Here is a 16,028-nt window from a genome sequence, read left to right as displayed (position 1 = left end):
AAAACTTATGTCGACATAGCTCTAGTAGTTGTTCATTTCGCCATTGATTGGTCGGTGTTTCTAGAACCAAGATTAATGGTTACTTACAGTGTAATACTGATAATGTTTTAAACATATTCCCAGCGTATTACATATTCCGCCGTTTTTAAACTTTGCATATTAACAGTATTTTTTACATCTTAATTTTAATGAAGTTAAACTGGATGCTAACTTAATTTGAAAAGTGTGTAAGCAGACCGTCAAAATCACGGTGCCCAACCTTTTATTTTAACAGCGAGAGCTACTTATATAAAATAAAAAAGCACTGCTTAAAACAATTAAGGGGACTCTTAATTCACACATCATATCTCCATAAACGAAATATTCAAGTTCTTTACTGATACACATTGTGCAATTTATTGACAAGGAAAGGACGTAATAACGGTCAATGGAAACCAAACTCATTTACCCACTGAAGGCTGCATTCAAAAAGTAAAGTAAAAAACTGACATAACAGACTGATTCTTATAACGTGGCTGAGTAGTGTGCAAGACCCCCATATGCCTGTATGCACTCCCAACAACATCTGGGCGGCTTCTGATGGGAAGGCAGACGGGGTCCTGGGGGATATTCTCTCGGACCTGTATCAGGGCATCATTGAGTTCCTGGACAGTCTGTGGCGCTACTTAGTGACACTGGATGCTCCCAGAGGTTTCCGACTGGATAGGGAACGTGGGAGCCAGTCGATGGCATCAATGTCTTTGTCATCCATGAACTGCCTACATACTCTGGCCACCTGAGGCTGGGCGTTGTCCTGTGACTGGAGGAATCCAGGGCCCACTGCACCAGTGTAATGTCTGACAATTATGTTGTATCACAAACTAGAATAAATGTCATTTAGATAGAGGTTTTCATTTTGGTTAGCTGCCTGGGGGAACTACGTTTTTTTTTTCGGTTTGGTATGGACAATGAAATGATTTTTATTGACATGAGTGGAACCTAAATTCAAAAGTAAATGTTCTACATGGAAAACATTTTGCTGATTGTGACTGCGACTTGGTTATGGCTTATGCTGGTTACAGTCAATTATAATCGCCAGTTCTAGAATTTTAGTTTCCTAATTAATTTCTCCACCACTGGAGAAAAGAATAGTTGATAAGACCAAGACTGTCAGCACTGCTCAGTTATACCGAACTTGTGTATGTTGCTGGAAACACGTCCAACGAACTAACTGATTTAAGACGACATCATCTGAGTGCACGTGCCAGACAGAAACAGCCTCTGCAAGTTCTTGTCCTTGTGGTATTTAAGGCTTAAACCCACACAATTGTGTGCAGTAGACAATGAAAGTTTAAATCTTTTAAGTTAGTCTACTAATGTCTTGTGTGTATAATTACAGGGAGATAATAATTTTTGTGATCTTAGTACTGGAGTAATGTGTTCTCTTGTCTTTATTTTGGTGAGAAAAAAATTGTCAATTTTAGTAGTCTTTTTGAGCAGGCTTGAGTAAAGAGAATTGTAGAAAATTTTTTATATAAAAATGTTAAAAATAAAGGCATGGATAAGTTTCCCCAAGAACTGCATATGCGCAGAAAAGCTCGATTGCACGTTCGATAGGTAGCTCAACTCTTCAGAATGCCAGAGGCCGCAGCCAGTAGCAAGTAGTGATGGGAATTCCGGCTCTTTTGAGAGAGCCGGCTCTTATGGCTCCCAAGTGGCTCTTCAGATTTTTTTTGGTGCTTTAACTTATTACCATAAATAATGTAAAATTATTAGTGAAATGAATTACTATGGTTGGAAATCACATGCAATCATTTTAGCCAATTCCTCATCAATTGTGTTCTGTTTGCACAAACTGTCTCATAGAGCTCTAGGTTGTAGGTCTAGGTGGTTGTGGTGCTGTACTGGATGACGGTGTAGACATTGACAAACTGGCACTTTCAACAGTTGCAGAAGACAAACTGTGACTTTCATTAGTAGCAGGTTCACTTGCTTCCCATTTTTCTTCCCACTGCACTGATGGATGTACAGTTCTCATGTGCCAATGCAGGTTGTTTGTAGAACCTGTTCAATATGAGATTTTAACCTTGCAAGCTCTACACTCTGCCTTAGTATTACCAATGCAATTGAAATGTATCCAAATTTTACTCCGTTTCCTGCAGTCACTCATTTTGTCGCGCACATCTCCTTCCTTCATGTTTCTCTCTCTGTGCGTGTGATTGCTGTATTTGTCTATGGGTGCGTTCGACTTCCCGCAGCCATTTGCATCGCTGGCTTAAAGCAGCATTCTAGTAGCATTCTAGTCCCAACGCAATGCATCATGTTTAGATATTTTTGTCCGACTTCAGCCGGCGCTGCAAAACGTTACCATCCGTGACCATGTCACATGGTACAAAAACATCACGAGAGCAAGACGACTTAAGACTTAAAGCCCAAGTCGAACGCACCCTGTAGCACCGCCCCCTCCTGCTCAGCGCAGACACGCATCGGGTGGGAAAAAAAGCGGCTCTGACTCCGGCTCACAGGCAGGAGCCGGCTCCGATCGTTCACTTCAAAGAGCCGGCTCCGAGAGCCGTTTCGTTCGCGACCGACACATCACTACCGTCTGTTCTGCGTATCTAAAGCTATACTAAATAATCGTACAACTATATTAAATATTGGTAAATATCATGAAGGAAATCATATTGACTTTTCTCTCTGTTTTAACCTCACGTTTTTGTGCTTCTTTCACGGATTACGAACCCAGACTCATCTTGCATCAAGGTATGTAGTAAATTGCAAGCATATCTGACGTTTAAGGCTGTCGGATATTTGTCAGTAGTTTTAAAAACTAATCCGGTTATCTTTATTAGTTTTCTAACCAGCTTAATTATCTCATTGTAAATATATCCTTCATCTACGTATTATACAGAACTATGTTATTTAAGACATGCCGTTTTTGAGTTTGACCGGGGAATATATTTTAAGTAAAGAATATTTTAAAAAGAACATTTAATTTTACCATAAGCAGATCTCGAAATACGCCACAGATATGGCTGGCACCTCCTGTAGTGAAGACCATGTACAGTAAAATATGAATTTTAAAAATTGACGTGATAGAAATTATGGATGTTTTCTTTCTACAGCCAGTGCTGACAGACTGCAATACCATGGAACACAGAACAACACAGTATTATTTCATAAGGAGGGACGTGATGATATATATATCGGAGTAAAGGATGCGGTTTTAAGGATAAGCTTAGAGCAGAAGCGCATTATGCAGGTGATTATTACGACAGTTTCTTATAACAGTTTCTTAGGTAATCACCGACGCTGATATTTAAATGATCTTCATATAATTTTTTCCTGACCAAATGCACAATTACTACCAAGACAAATTGTCGTAAACACTTTCTTTGACTCTCTTTTTGTTGTGGGGCCACAGGAAAATATGCATTTATTGGACCTGTTTACCTAACAATGAAGTTTTTTTTCCATCCACTCCATTGTGTTGCTAGAGTCTCATTTAGAATCACTCAGCACCACGGCAACAGGTGTGATACCCGAGCTTTATAAATGTTTCAGACAGATGTTTTCATTGACGTACAAACCTGCAACCGCAGTAGCTGGCAAATGCAATGTCCTTGCGTGGCATCTCTGCGCAATAAGATATTTATAAATACTTTAAAGATGCATGTATGTTCTGTTTTGTTAATCCGGTTTATGTTACTTCTACAGTCCTTTTCACTTTGCCCAAGGAAAGGACAAAATTGGAATGAGGTACGATTTTCCTGCAGTATTGCTGTGTGATAAGGAGTAAGAGTAAAACAGCCAAATGAAACTGTTTTCTCGATATTCCAGAAATGCATCTGACTGAAATGATGACTTACTACTTTCTTCCAGACTTCTTGCGGCTACATAACTACCGTAATCCAGCAGTTCGAGGATAGCCTGTTTGTATGTGGCACTGATGGACACAAGCCTCAATGTTGGAAGCTGGTTAGTCAAGATATTTTCAGTGTGGGCTACTAACTGTGTTTACTTGAAGTAATCAATAGTTGTGTCGGGTCTTAAGACACACTTTAATAACGACAAAGTGCGCAGCTGAAAGTCATCCATAAAAGAACTATATTTTTGCAGTTTCTTTTTTATTATTAAGTTGCATTTTTCACCACAGACATCATATTTAAAAACGTGGGCTACATGGTTTTTACCACGGACACATTTGTCCATGTATGGAGAGGTTAACCTTCTCATGGCGTTTGGGTCGACACCGACCCGTTTTTAAGTTTAAAATGCATAAAAGCACCACATAAATTTGTGTATTGCATCAAGGCTTTTTTATTTTGTCAGGAATCTCTATTTAAACAAAATTAAATAAAACAAAATCAAGGCAAGGCATGCATGTAAAGCAAGATAAGACCAACTCGGTTTATTTATATAATTCTCTTGAGGTTTATTTTACCATAATTTTTTTATTGAAAACGAGAGGTCTAACAAGGTAACGAAGAGGTAAGAAACAAACTAGATGACAAATAATTGTTTTGAGGGTATTTTATGACGGATTTAAGACATAAGGGACAGGAACAGAAAACTAACACAATCTGAAGGTAACTATTAACACTTTGTTTTGTTTGTTAGTTGCACTGTTGTTTGACTCTTTGGCAAGTGCTTTGGGCTAGTGATCTTGGGAAGACACATTATTAAAATAATAATTAATTATGATTATTAAAATAGATACATTATATCGTAAAAGTGTGTTTTTAAACTTTCAAAATGTGTCCAACACTATAATTGATCAAATATGCTTCTTTGTTAACATGTAAGTTTCTGTTTGGCTTTTTTTCAGTACCTTCCTGCAGAAAATCAAACTAGCGGTATTTCTGCGAGTTTCAGTGGCAGAGGGATTTCACCATATTCCGGGTCTCAAAACTTCCTAACACTCGTAGTCGGTATGTCACCCAAGGGTAGCATACATCCCATCCATCCATTTTACAAACCGCTTATCCTACTGGGTCGCGGGGGGTCCGGAGCCTATCCCGGAAGCAATGGGCACGAGGCAGGGAACAACCCAGGATGGGGGGCCAGCCCATCGCAGGGCACACTCACACACCATGCACTCTCACGGGCAATTCAGCAACTCCAATTAGCCTCAGCATGTTTTTGGACTGTGGGGGGAAACCGGAGTATCCGGAGGAAACCCCACGACAACATGGGGAGAACATGCAAACTCCACGCACATGTGACCCAGGCGGAGGCTCGAACCCGGGTCCCAGAGGTGTGAGGCAACAGTGCTAACCACTACACCACCATACCGCCCCAGGGTAGCATACATTGCTACAGTTTACAATATCATTGTCAAAAAAACTTCCCTACTTTACTGCTGATTGAGACATTCTATCAAAACCTTCTTTACCAGATGGTGACCTGTATGCTGCAGCACCTCTGAACAGGGATGGCAGCCTCTTACAGTTCCGTAGAAACCGTGGAAAAAGGAAAAACACCTGGATGCATGACAAATGGGTGCTGGGTGAGTTAAAACCTAAACCCCCCATTCCCAAAGAGATGTCTTGTTTTGTCTGGGACATCGTGCGGTTTAAATATATTCTGTTTCATTACTGAAACCAAGGTTGTTTTGCAGAGATACCAAATTTGCCTGCATTTTCATCATTTTTTTTTACTGAGTGCACGCTTCTCTGATTGCTAAGCAGAATTTAAGGTCTGCTGAACGTGGCATGTTAGAAACGCTGATGTGTAAGGGCAGCAGAAAGTCTGAATCGGCTGATTCATCGGCGTGGTTTTGCAACACAGCTACCCCACATAATTTCTCTGGAACAGGGTTGACAGTAGGAGAAAAGTCTGTTCATTCACCTCGGCCTAAACATAAATAATATAAAAGAGACTTTCTTGTCTCTCAGCCTCACACTGCCTGCTCTTCCTGTTTCTACTATCTGATCCATGAACCTAAATTAACTCCCCATCCCATCCTTCCAGTCCATTTCCACCTGTGTCTGTTTTCCCTCTTTACTGCATCAAGTAAAGATTAACGTCATATGCACTTAAGTACAATTATCCTTCCGTAAACTGGAAGAAAAATGTAAAAGATTTTTTTAATAATGATGACAAATGACCTAAGAAACAGGTTAAAAAAGTGAGATACATTCAGGTCTGTACTGAGGAACACTTTTGTTGCATATGTGACTAAACAATCAATGTGTGTACATCACAGTAATTTTTAGGCAGGTTAAAACTAGTATTCCCAGCAAGCACCAATCTGCTAAATGACCCAGTAGTGAGTGTTCAAAACAAGGTAAGTAACTGGTGCTCATGTTCACCGTAACTACCGCAGTGACATAAACACTGCGTAATGTTTTCCTGAACATTTAAATGGCTGAAGTCTACCAGTAACCGCATATTGACAGTAGGTAACGAAAAATAAAACTGATTACTCATTGGGGCTGGACAATATCTATTTTAATTTACGAACTTGAGGATAAACGATAATATGCTAATATACCATCATCTACTCCACCCCACCCCAAAACGCAATATGATAAATGATTGTTTTAGATCAGTAGTCACAGCTCTATACTAAATTAGGCATTTCCATTTTTTTTATATCCGAACAAAATGTACAAATGTGATGAATTGGGAAGGTGTACAAAAATACAGGACAAATCGTGTATTTTTGTGTATCGAACATTTAAAAATAGTTCTTCTAAATATTGCCAGTGTTGTTTTTTTTATCTCAGGTTTTGGCGTTAGTCTGTGAAGGCCACCCCCTCCTACTAACGAAAGAACCCTTCAAGGCTGTCAGCAGTATCCTTATCTTATAGGGAATTAACAATGAAGAGCTCTTCTCTTGTTCGACCTTCCACATAAGTCAACAACCTTGAAATTCCCACCAGGAAGTTGCTCTTGAACACCTGTCATTCCAGCGGCTATTTTTTTTTGGTTCCCATGCACAAGTGGAAATTCACTTCATCATCCCAGTCCCCAAAAAGCCATTGATTTACAGTCTAAATGACTGTAGACCAGTTGCCCTCATACCCATTGTCACCAAGTGCCTCGAGAGACTGGTCTTGAGGCACATCAAAAATAGCCTCTCTTCTACTTTTGACGACCATCAATTTGCTTACAAGGAGAACAGGTCCAGGGAGGATGCCATCATTATTGCATTACATACTGCACTGCAGCATCTGGAGCAGAGAGGGTCCTGTGTGCGGATGCTATTTGTGGATTACAGCTCCACTTAACAGTTTAATAACAGCCACTCTCATTGGAAAGCTGCTGGAGGTAGATCTCTCCTCTCACCTCCACCTGGATCACAGACTTCCTCTCCAATTGCTCCCAGGCTGTCGCACTGGGCTCCCACATCTCCTCCATTGTCGTACTCATCTCCGGTTCACCTCAGGGCTGTGTGCTGAGCCCCCTCTTCTACTCACTATATAGCCATGACTGTTCACCAGTATTTCCCAGTAACCGCATCACTAAGTAGGCTGGTGACGTCACTGTGGGACTTATCTCAGCTGAAGACTACAGGGAGGAGGTGTGGAAAATGTCAGAGTGGTGTTCAGTTACAACCTGATACTGAACACCACAAAAACAAATCTCATTATAGATTTCCGAAAACATAGTGCTTGCTGCCAAATGTTTTTGTGTACCTCACACTTTTAACTTAATAGCACGTGTACTACTTGTTAAAATGGCAGAACCTGGGACACATTATCATGACCGCCGAAGTCAAATTCTCTGATAATGCTTGTTTCATTTCTCATTTCTTTACTTAGCCTTTGGCTTCTGGCTTTTCTTTACTTAGCCTTAGCCGTGAGATACATCTGCATTCTTGAAACATGGACAGCATGGTGAAATCGTACAGGGAGCAATGTCCGCCCTTAGTAAAGTGGGGGTGGGGTCAGTAAGGGGTTCATCCATCCATATTGCGCTGGACAAGCATGTAAACTCAGGCACTAAGCCTGGAGCAAGGACTACGGCGCTAAACACTGAACCTCCATGCCACTCAGAAAAGTGGTGTCATACTTAACACAGTTCATTTCAACTTTTCCAAATACACAGTACCAGCACCTGCTTCTCTAACAGTCCTGACAGAGTTTGCACATGGTTTGGGCACAGGTTGGCTACCTTGCTATTACTCTTACCCAAATCATCCCAAACCAGCTGTATAGGGTTGTTGTCGGAGGAATTGTGGGCCATGTCCCTCAGCATTCCATCTCTGTCCTTGTTCACAAGATAATACAGTCTGTACATAACCTGAAACTTCAGTAAGTGCGTCCTGACTTTGACTGGTATTGTATTTCCATTTCATTTTCATTTTAGAACCTACTTTTATATCTGCTGCCTGGATTAAGCGCAAGGATGACCCAGAAAATGAGAAGATATACATTTTCTTCCGTGAGAAGAACTCTGACAGCAACCCAGAAGCTGACCCATGGATCTCGAGAATTGCTCAAGTGTGCAAGGTAACTAAGTAAGACATTTGCGGCATTTCCAGTCTATCATGGAGAGACAAACAGGCTTTTAGTTTTGTGTACTTTAGTTTTGTAGTATAACCTCCCTGATCTCCTAAGCCCAGCTACCATTTCTCCTTCCTCCCTTATACTTTCACTTTCCACATATTGTTTGTTCTAAAAAAAAAGTTATATAGACACACAAAATACTGGGGCTACAGCAAATGTTGATCTCTGATGATGGAAAGTGCAAGATAATTCCACCCACTGTTGGTTACATTTACATTGTATTTAGCAGGCACTTCACCTCACTGCAACAATCAATAGATATTCAATGTTTCAAACTTGATTTGTTTTTAACTAATATTACAGTGACACTTCGGCAGTCATTAACTAATATCTTTATATTGTATATAGTATTCTCATTAGTACTTGAAGTGATAAAGTAACAAATGAGTATCTTGACTCTGCACTCTTTGTTAGGCTTCATTGAGTTAAAGACTCTTCCTGGGACAGAATTTTTTGACTGAATCCAAGCTGTTAATTTAATTTTATACCCATGAACACCTCTTATTGGCCTGGGAGGCTTTCATGGGTATTACCCAGCAATAGGTCTTGACGATGTTTTTATTCACAAATGGCTTAGCGTTAAATATCTGTTGGTCTTCCTCAAAAGGTGGATGAAGGTGGGCCAAAGAGGTTCTTTCAGAACACTTGGACATCATTCCTTAAGGCCCGGCTCATCTGTGGGATCCCAGAGGAATCACTGTATTTCAACCGTCTGCAGGACATTTTTCTACAAGAGGCTGATGACTGGAGGGACAGCAGGGTTTTTGTACTGTTCACAAGCAGTTGGTGAGAGAACAGTGTGGTGCAAGTCAGTGCAGGATTGATGCATAACTGTTTTGAATGTTCGTTGTGGCCTGTTCATGATGTTGATGGCATTCAACCTTGCTGTTTGCTAGAGCCATTTAAGTCATTTGATCGGTGTGCATCATTCTGTTGTAGGAACTCCTCTGCTGTTTGTATATATTCACTATTTGACATCGCCAGAGTCTTTCAGAATTCCAGTTTCAAAGACTTTCATGAAAACATTCCGAATCCAAGACCAGGAATGGTAAAGAAATATGAATGTTTCACTACTACTACTCTTAAAACAATCTACTCATTCATCTATATTCAGATTATCAGTTTCATGTTTTGTTCAGATTATTCACTGCTAGCCAGGATCTTTTTTAGAATATTTGTAGGCAAACCAGTGACAGCAACTTTTTGTATCTCTTGCTGCCAGTGTGTGGCAGACAGCAGGCAGCTTCCAGGGGAAACCCTCAGTGTTGTTAAAAATCATGCGGAGATGGATGAGTGGATCCAGCCAATCAACAAGCAAAGGCCCTTTTACATCAGCAGCCTGAAGTATATAAAGATTGCTGTAGACAGAGTCATGGGGGCAAACAGTGAACTGTACAACGTGCTGTTCCTCGTCACTGGTGGGTTTATCTTGTTATGGGTGCAGTGCATGCAACGCAACATGCATGATTAGCATCTTCTCTTTATCTTAGAAGAAACCATAAACCGCTAAGAATGTTTCAAAATAAAAACATGCCTGGTTGCCACTCCCCCCGCCCCCCCGCCATACTGTTTAGTTTAATAGAGCAAGAAAATTAGGAAACCTGATGGAAACAGATGATTTAATGGTCTTGCAGTTTGTTCGGGTTTGCATTGGGTAAACCTGTTGTCCTTACATAAAATATTCTGGTCTTAAAATACTCGTGGATTGGATTGTCAGTTAGTTCATCCATTAATGTTCTAGCTGTATATACACTATAGGGTTTCACAGTGGCTAGGGTCTAATTGTATGTATGTCGATAAAAATTAGTTTATATGATGCTTTATTAATGTTATCTCCAAGAGAAGCAGTATTAGGTTTCAGGGGCTTTTCAAGAAGTGTTCTATCATAAACAAAAGTCCCAAAAGTTCTAACAGATACATTCTTTTCCCTGCAGAAAACAGTATTCGGAAAGTCTTAGAGCATAACTCCAAACCCTTTATAATCTCAGAAACTTTTCTTCCAAACCACGTGGGACATATTCAGACTATACAACTTGATTCTAAGAAGGTTAGTTCTACCTTTTTGTTTTACTTGCTGTCACGCCGGATGGGTAGAGATGACAGGAGACCCAAATGCAGGAGACCAGGGCGTTTGTTAGGGAGCTCAGGCAAACAGAAACAGAATTAACAGTGAATTAAGTTTTGATGAAAGTGGAACTTCACCCCTAAGAATCCATGCTTTTCTTTTGCACATATGTGTCTCGCTGCCATTTTTATAAAACAGAACATGTTAAAAGTTAACCTGAATGTGTCTGCATGCGCTGGAGTCTAACTGGGACGTATGTGGTTATCCAGAGGAAACTCTTGGTAGGGGTACTGGACGAGCTGGTGCTGGTGGACCTGCAGAGTTGTCAGAATTACAACCAGTCTTGTGAAGACTGTGTTTTGGCTCGGGACCCGTACTGCGCATGGACGAAGGCTGGGTGCATTCCTGTAGACAACACTGAACGGTAAGGGGGGGCGGCGGATGCACATGCAGGCTGCTGATATACCTGTGCACATTAACTGTAATAAAATGAGGATTAGGCTCCTTTAAGGGTACAAATTGCTAACTAAAAACGTTGAAACACAAGATATTTAAAGACGATTCCAGTTCAGGCCCCTGTGCCTGTCACACACCTTGGCACTATCACGCTGAATATTTCCTAACCCCTTCACTTTCCATTTTTTTTGTAGGGGAAACATTCAGGATGTTGCTGGTGGTATAACAGAAATCTGTCACAGTAAAGGTAAGTCTGGCTGAGAGCTTTCAGTTTAATGAAACGAATTGTTTGGATAAACATTTTGGAGGCTCCGTGTAATATTAATACGTATTTTTTTTCAGGTTCAAAGACACATCGAAAGAAACGTGACACGCTGGAGATGCCATCGTGTGACGTACCCCAGGCCACTTACGCCGTTCCGCTGCATTTGCCCTTTTACCTCTCCTGCCCCATACACTCTCATCATGCTACATACATCTGGGAGCACAACAACCAGAGCGGCCAGTGCCAACAGGCTCAGTCTGCCTGCTTGCAGCTTATTGCCGCTGTGAAGGAAGATAGTTATGGAACATATGAGTGTTATTCTAAGGAACGGGATTATACCCGATGTGTAAAAGCCTATAAGTTAGTCCCCAAATTAGACAACACAGCCACGTCCGTTTCAGCACAGGGGGCTGCCATGACTTTCACTGTTTCATTAATTTTTGCGCTCTGCCTCTAAAGATGATTTCTTATCACGGTTAGATGCAACCCCAGGCAAATTGCAAGCATCTCCTCCCTTGTTCCTAAGACTTTTTACTCAGGTCATGTTCTAGTCTCAAACAGCAAAACCGTGGGTGATTAAGCATTAATTCCACAGGCCTTGGCTTGGCTGTGAACCATATTATCACTCAAACTGATAAGAACTCTCAAACCATACAGCTAACCCACTTTCTTTACTTCTGTGCTGTGCCTATTGATAATGATCGATATTATTATTCCAGCGGCGCATGTCCGCTTCTTAAAAGGCGCATATCAGTGACTGAACTGGGGAGCTCAAGACAGGGAGGCACTATCGCTGATGAGGGAGAGGACAAGAGGTAACTGGGGTGATCTACACAAGGGATGTAACGAGAGGCAAGATTAAACAAGTAAACAGGTGTGGCTCATTAGCACCACACAATGGAGGGAACAAGGGGGAAGGAATGCAGGGTTTGACAGTACCCCCTCAATGCATGCACTGTGGGCATGCTAGGCAGATCGGAGAGGGGGCCTCCAGGGACCGAGCAGATCAAGGGACCGAAGGGTCCCAGCACCAAGGTAAACGACAGATAAAGCACTATAACACCAAACATGATAGGGGTAGAGACCCAGGGACCGACATGTGATGAAATAGGACCCAGGACAGACAAGACAAGACCACAAAGGAGTAGGAGAACAGGTCACAATTGGGTAAGGGAGAACAAGGACCGGGACTAAAACACAACTGAACACCATTGAGACACACAGGGCACATACCAGGGCAAACATGACACTCAGACAGTAAAAGTACTGTCAGGCACAAACAAGAACCAAACACGGGCAAGAAACCAGACAAGATGGGGAACGCGGGACATGACTGACACACAAACCAACACAGGGCAGTCAAGTAAAGGGTCACCAGAGCCAGGGACAGACCAACAAGGGGGAACCATGAGCTCGGGAGGAGACAAGGCAGGATAGGGGACTGAGGCAGGAACTGAGGCAGGGCAGGGCGAGGGAATCAACACGGGGAACTAATAATGGGAATGGGCCTTGGGAGAATAAAGGCAGGACAGGACCTTAGGGCAAAAACTTAACCGAAGCGTAAGGGGACAGGACTGAGCTAGCGGTTCAACCCAGGGCTGGCAGAGATTGGCAGGCGCATCTCTGGAGACGGGTGGAGATCGGACAGGGCCTCAGGAGGAAGAGAGGGCTTGGAAAGGATCTGGGGAGGCAGGCCAAGCTCAGACACCTCAGGAGTCAGGCAGAGCTCTACCACCTCTGGGCACAGGCAGGGAACTTCGGGGAACTGGTGGAGAATTTCAGGAGATGGATGAAGTTTCAATCCCTCATGAGACAGGTGGAGCTCAGGCACCTCAGGACATGGACTGGGAACCGTAGGAAAAAAGCAAGGCTCAACTGGGTCTCCTGGGCAGGGCACCGGCTCCGCTCTTGTCCTCAGTCTCCACTTTCTGTGACGGCATCTAACAGAGGACTTCGGAGAACCAACAGGCAGATTGGCGGCCAGCCACGGAGACAAGGGGAACTCAGCATGCACCTCAGGGGACAGGCAGAGCTCCTCAGTGAACTGGTGGAGCTCAAACACCTCAGGGGACAGGCAGAGCGACTCTGGAGGAACGTAGGACACGGTGGGGATTTCAGGAGAAAGGTGGAGCTCCCACGCCCCTGGAGTTGGGCGGAGCTCATTGCGGCTCTCAGACGGGCGAGGGCAAGGAGTCAGCATCCAGGAGGTCTGTGCTGGTCAGCAGAGCCGGGGATTTGGCAGCGGGGATACCACTCAGAACGGGAATGTTAGGCTCAGCAACTGTTTGTAGTACTTCTCTGCCAGGGTCTGCGAGGACAAAACAGTACTGTTGGAGGAGTAGCATGCCACAGTCCTCGAACCCCGGTCTTCAGTAGGCATATCCAATACGGGCAGGAATCACACAATGCGAAGTTATCCAGGATCAGATGGCGAATGAAGGCAGGGGCATCCAGTGGGCTGGGGAGCTGCCAGGGCTTTGTTTGCAGAGTCCAGTCATCCTGTCACGTCACAGGTATGGATGGAAGCAGAGGAAGGCGCGGGGAAATCCAAAAAAAATAACTAATACAGTCAGGACAAAAGGAATCAAAACATGGTAGGGAGGATACACCAAGAACACGGGGCACACTGGGGAACGCATGCAGGCAGCAACATAAGTGACTGGACTGGGGAGTTTAAGACAGGGAGCCACTATATACAGAACTGATAAGGGAGCAGACGAGAGGCACCTGGGGTGATCCACACAAGGGCTGTATGTTATGGGTATGTCGGCTCATTAGAGCTGCACAATGGAGAGAACGAAGGGGAGGGGATGCAGGGTGTGACAGTATAATGGCTCTGAATAGGCACTGAAGGAAGTCATGTACAGAATGCTGCTCAAGAAGAGCTTTGCCTGCATATATAGCCACAAAATTAACCTAAACATATTGCTTTGTGGTGGTCTTCTTAATAGGCCTATATGCAAACAGCATGAAAACAATGCAGTAGTCCAATGAATGATGTTTATGAGGAAATTCCATCAGCACAGAGCTTTAACCCCATGAAACAGTTATAAACAGGATAAGGTGGGATTTTCCCTAAGGAAGCCTGTTACTAATTTAGTTTTTCATCTCACCGAAAATAAGTTGTTCCTAAGAATTTCAAACAGAGGCGAACTTATCTTAAGGCAAGTGTAGCAGCGATTATGTAGCTAAGCGCCAAGTTGCTGCTCGTCCCATTGGTGGCAACGCAAGGGTGTGACGATTCTAGGATGCCAAATAGTGGTGGCAAGTAGATTAGCAAAAGGGACAGAGCTAATCATGAAAGCAAAGCAGAGACTGGACGGAGAAGATGTATTACAGGGATCGATTCCCTGTCTTGAAAGAATATGAGGCAGGCAGAATAAGGACGGTGGATATAAAAAGTGTGCCGTTCACCCCGTGTTAAAATGCCAGATTTTTGTTGAAGCACCTTTTGATTTAATTACAGCATTCGGCCTTTTTGAGTAGGAGTCTATCAGCTTGCCACATCTTGAATTTATTTGCCCACTCTTCCTTGTAAACGTGCTCCAAGTACCTCAGATTGCGAGGGCATCTCTTCTGCAGAGCTCTCTTTAGCTCACCCCAAAGATTTCTGCATTGTATCTATTTTATATTTTTCCCTCTGTGGTCTATACTTTTTTCACATCACATATACCTGGTATTTTAACAGGGGCTGTATTATAGCATATTATAATATAGGGGATATATACTTATTTATATATGCTTTACTTTTGATTATTGATTACTTCTGTTTTGAAAGGTTTTGGAGAAGAGGGAGCTGAGCCGGAAGGCAAAGCTATCGGTCTATGTTCCTACCCACGCCTGCAGTCTCGAGCTCTGGGTAGTGACCGAAAGAATGTTATTGCAGATACAAGCGGCCTAAAATGGCCTTCCTGTGCAGGGTGGCTGGGCTGACTGGAAAATGGATGGATATTTTTTATTAAGTATTTATTATTTTAAATGTATCTTTTTAAAAAATAAATTAATTTAGATTTTATCTGCTTACTCAGGTTCCTTTCCACAGTTGTAAAATATAATAAAAAATATATATATATGTAAATATATATGTAAATAAAAATATATTTGTGTGTGTGTGTGTGTGTGTGTGTGTGTGTGTGTGTGTTCTGTGACACTCTGGCTTCCCTGCGCCCTGCATTTTTTCTGCAGTGGATCGGCAATTAATATGTACATGTATGCAAAGTATCTGTCTATAATAAAATAAACATTGTGAACATTCACAAAGTTAGGATGCGATTCTCGTCTTATGTGCTAATAGTCAGATGATGTTTTAAATTCTTTTGATCAGCTCTTCAGAAAAAAAATATGCGTTTGACATCACAAATGGGATATCAACTTGCCGGTAGGATCGCCATAGGTAGTTATGTAGTTATGTGTGACCAGTGTCAGTCAATTAAAATGCAAACAAATAACACTGACATGTATGAAAAAGACAATTTCGTGTAACAAAAGTTACTTGCTGGGACAGCATTGCAAGCGCAGCACCACACAATTATTATTATTGTTAATAATACAAAAGAGGAAAGGTGCATAATTCATTGCAGGTGGAGGACTGAAATAATGAGTGATTGTGCCCTACAAGCTGTGTGGGGCTGTGATGTGGAGAACAGAAAGACTGAACCAGTGACTGGCGGCAGGGAAGATCTGAAGCTGCGCATTGTGAGGAGATTTGCCTGCAGTTCAAAGTGTTATTCAGCTCTATCATTAAGGG

At 42.4% G+C, this 16,028-nt stretch overlaps 1 protein-coding gene across 1 annotated transcript; it reads left to right on the top strand.

Annotated features, from left to right (window-relative positions):
• The first annotated feature begins 2,422 nt into the window (after positions 1–2,422).
• sema7a (semaphorin 7A) lies at positions 2,423–15,541 on the top strand. Its single transcript, XM_048972833.1, has 14 exons — positions 2,423–2,742; positions 3,105–3,241; positions 3,697–3,738; positions 3,862–3,957; positions 4,808–4,910; positions 5,378–5,488; positions 8,296–8,438; positions 9,103–9,281; positions 9,435–9,543; positions 9,718–9,913; positions 10,430–10,542; positions 10,830–10,984; positions 11,211–11,263; positions 11,359–15,541. Exons 1-14 carry the CDS (start codon positions 2,649–2,651, stop codon positions 11,736–11,738), a joined length of 1,911 nt encoding a protein of 636 aa, XP_048828790.1. The 5' UTR covers positions 2,423–2,648; the 3' UTR covers positions 11,739–15,541.
• Positions 15,542–16,028: the final 487 nt, after the last annotated feature.

The sequence above is a fragment of the Brienomyrus brachyistius genome, chromosome 13, assembly GCF_023856365.1.
Source record: "Brienomyrus brachyistius isolate T26 chromosome 13, BBRACH_0.4, whole genome shotgun sequence".
NCBI lineage: Eukaryota > Metazoa > Chordata > Actinopteri > Osteoglossiformes > Mormyridae > Brienomyrus > Brienomyrus brachyistius.
The sequence above is the reverse complement of the archived record's forward strand: the minus strand, read 5'-3'. Positions and strand labels throughout refer to the sequence as shown.

What these genes read in the sequence shown, in the direction of transcription:
- sema7a (XM_048972833.1), top strand. Translation starts at nt 2,649, where the DNA reads ATGAAGGAAATCATATTGACTTTTCTCTCTGTTTTAACCTCACGTTTT. An exon ending in AGCAGAAGCGCATTATGCAG is followed by an intron (nt 3,242 to 3,696) that starts GTGATTATTACG and finishes TTACTTCTACAG; the next exon opens with TCCTTTTCACTTTGCCCAAG. An exon ending in GAATTGCTCAAGTGTGCAAG is followed by an intron (nt 8,439 to 9,102) that starts GTAACTAAGTAA and finishes CTTCCTCAAAAG; the next exon opens with GTGGATGAAGGTGGGCCAAA.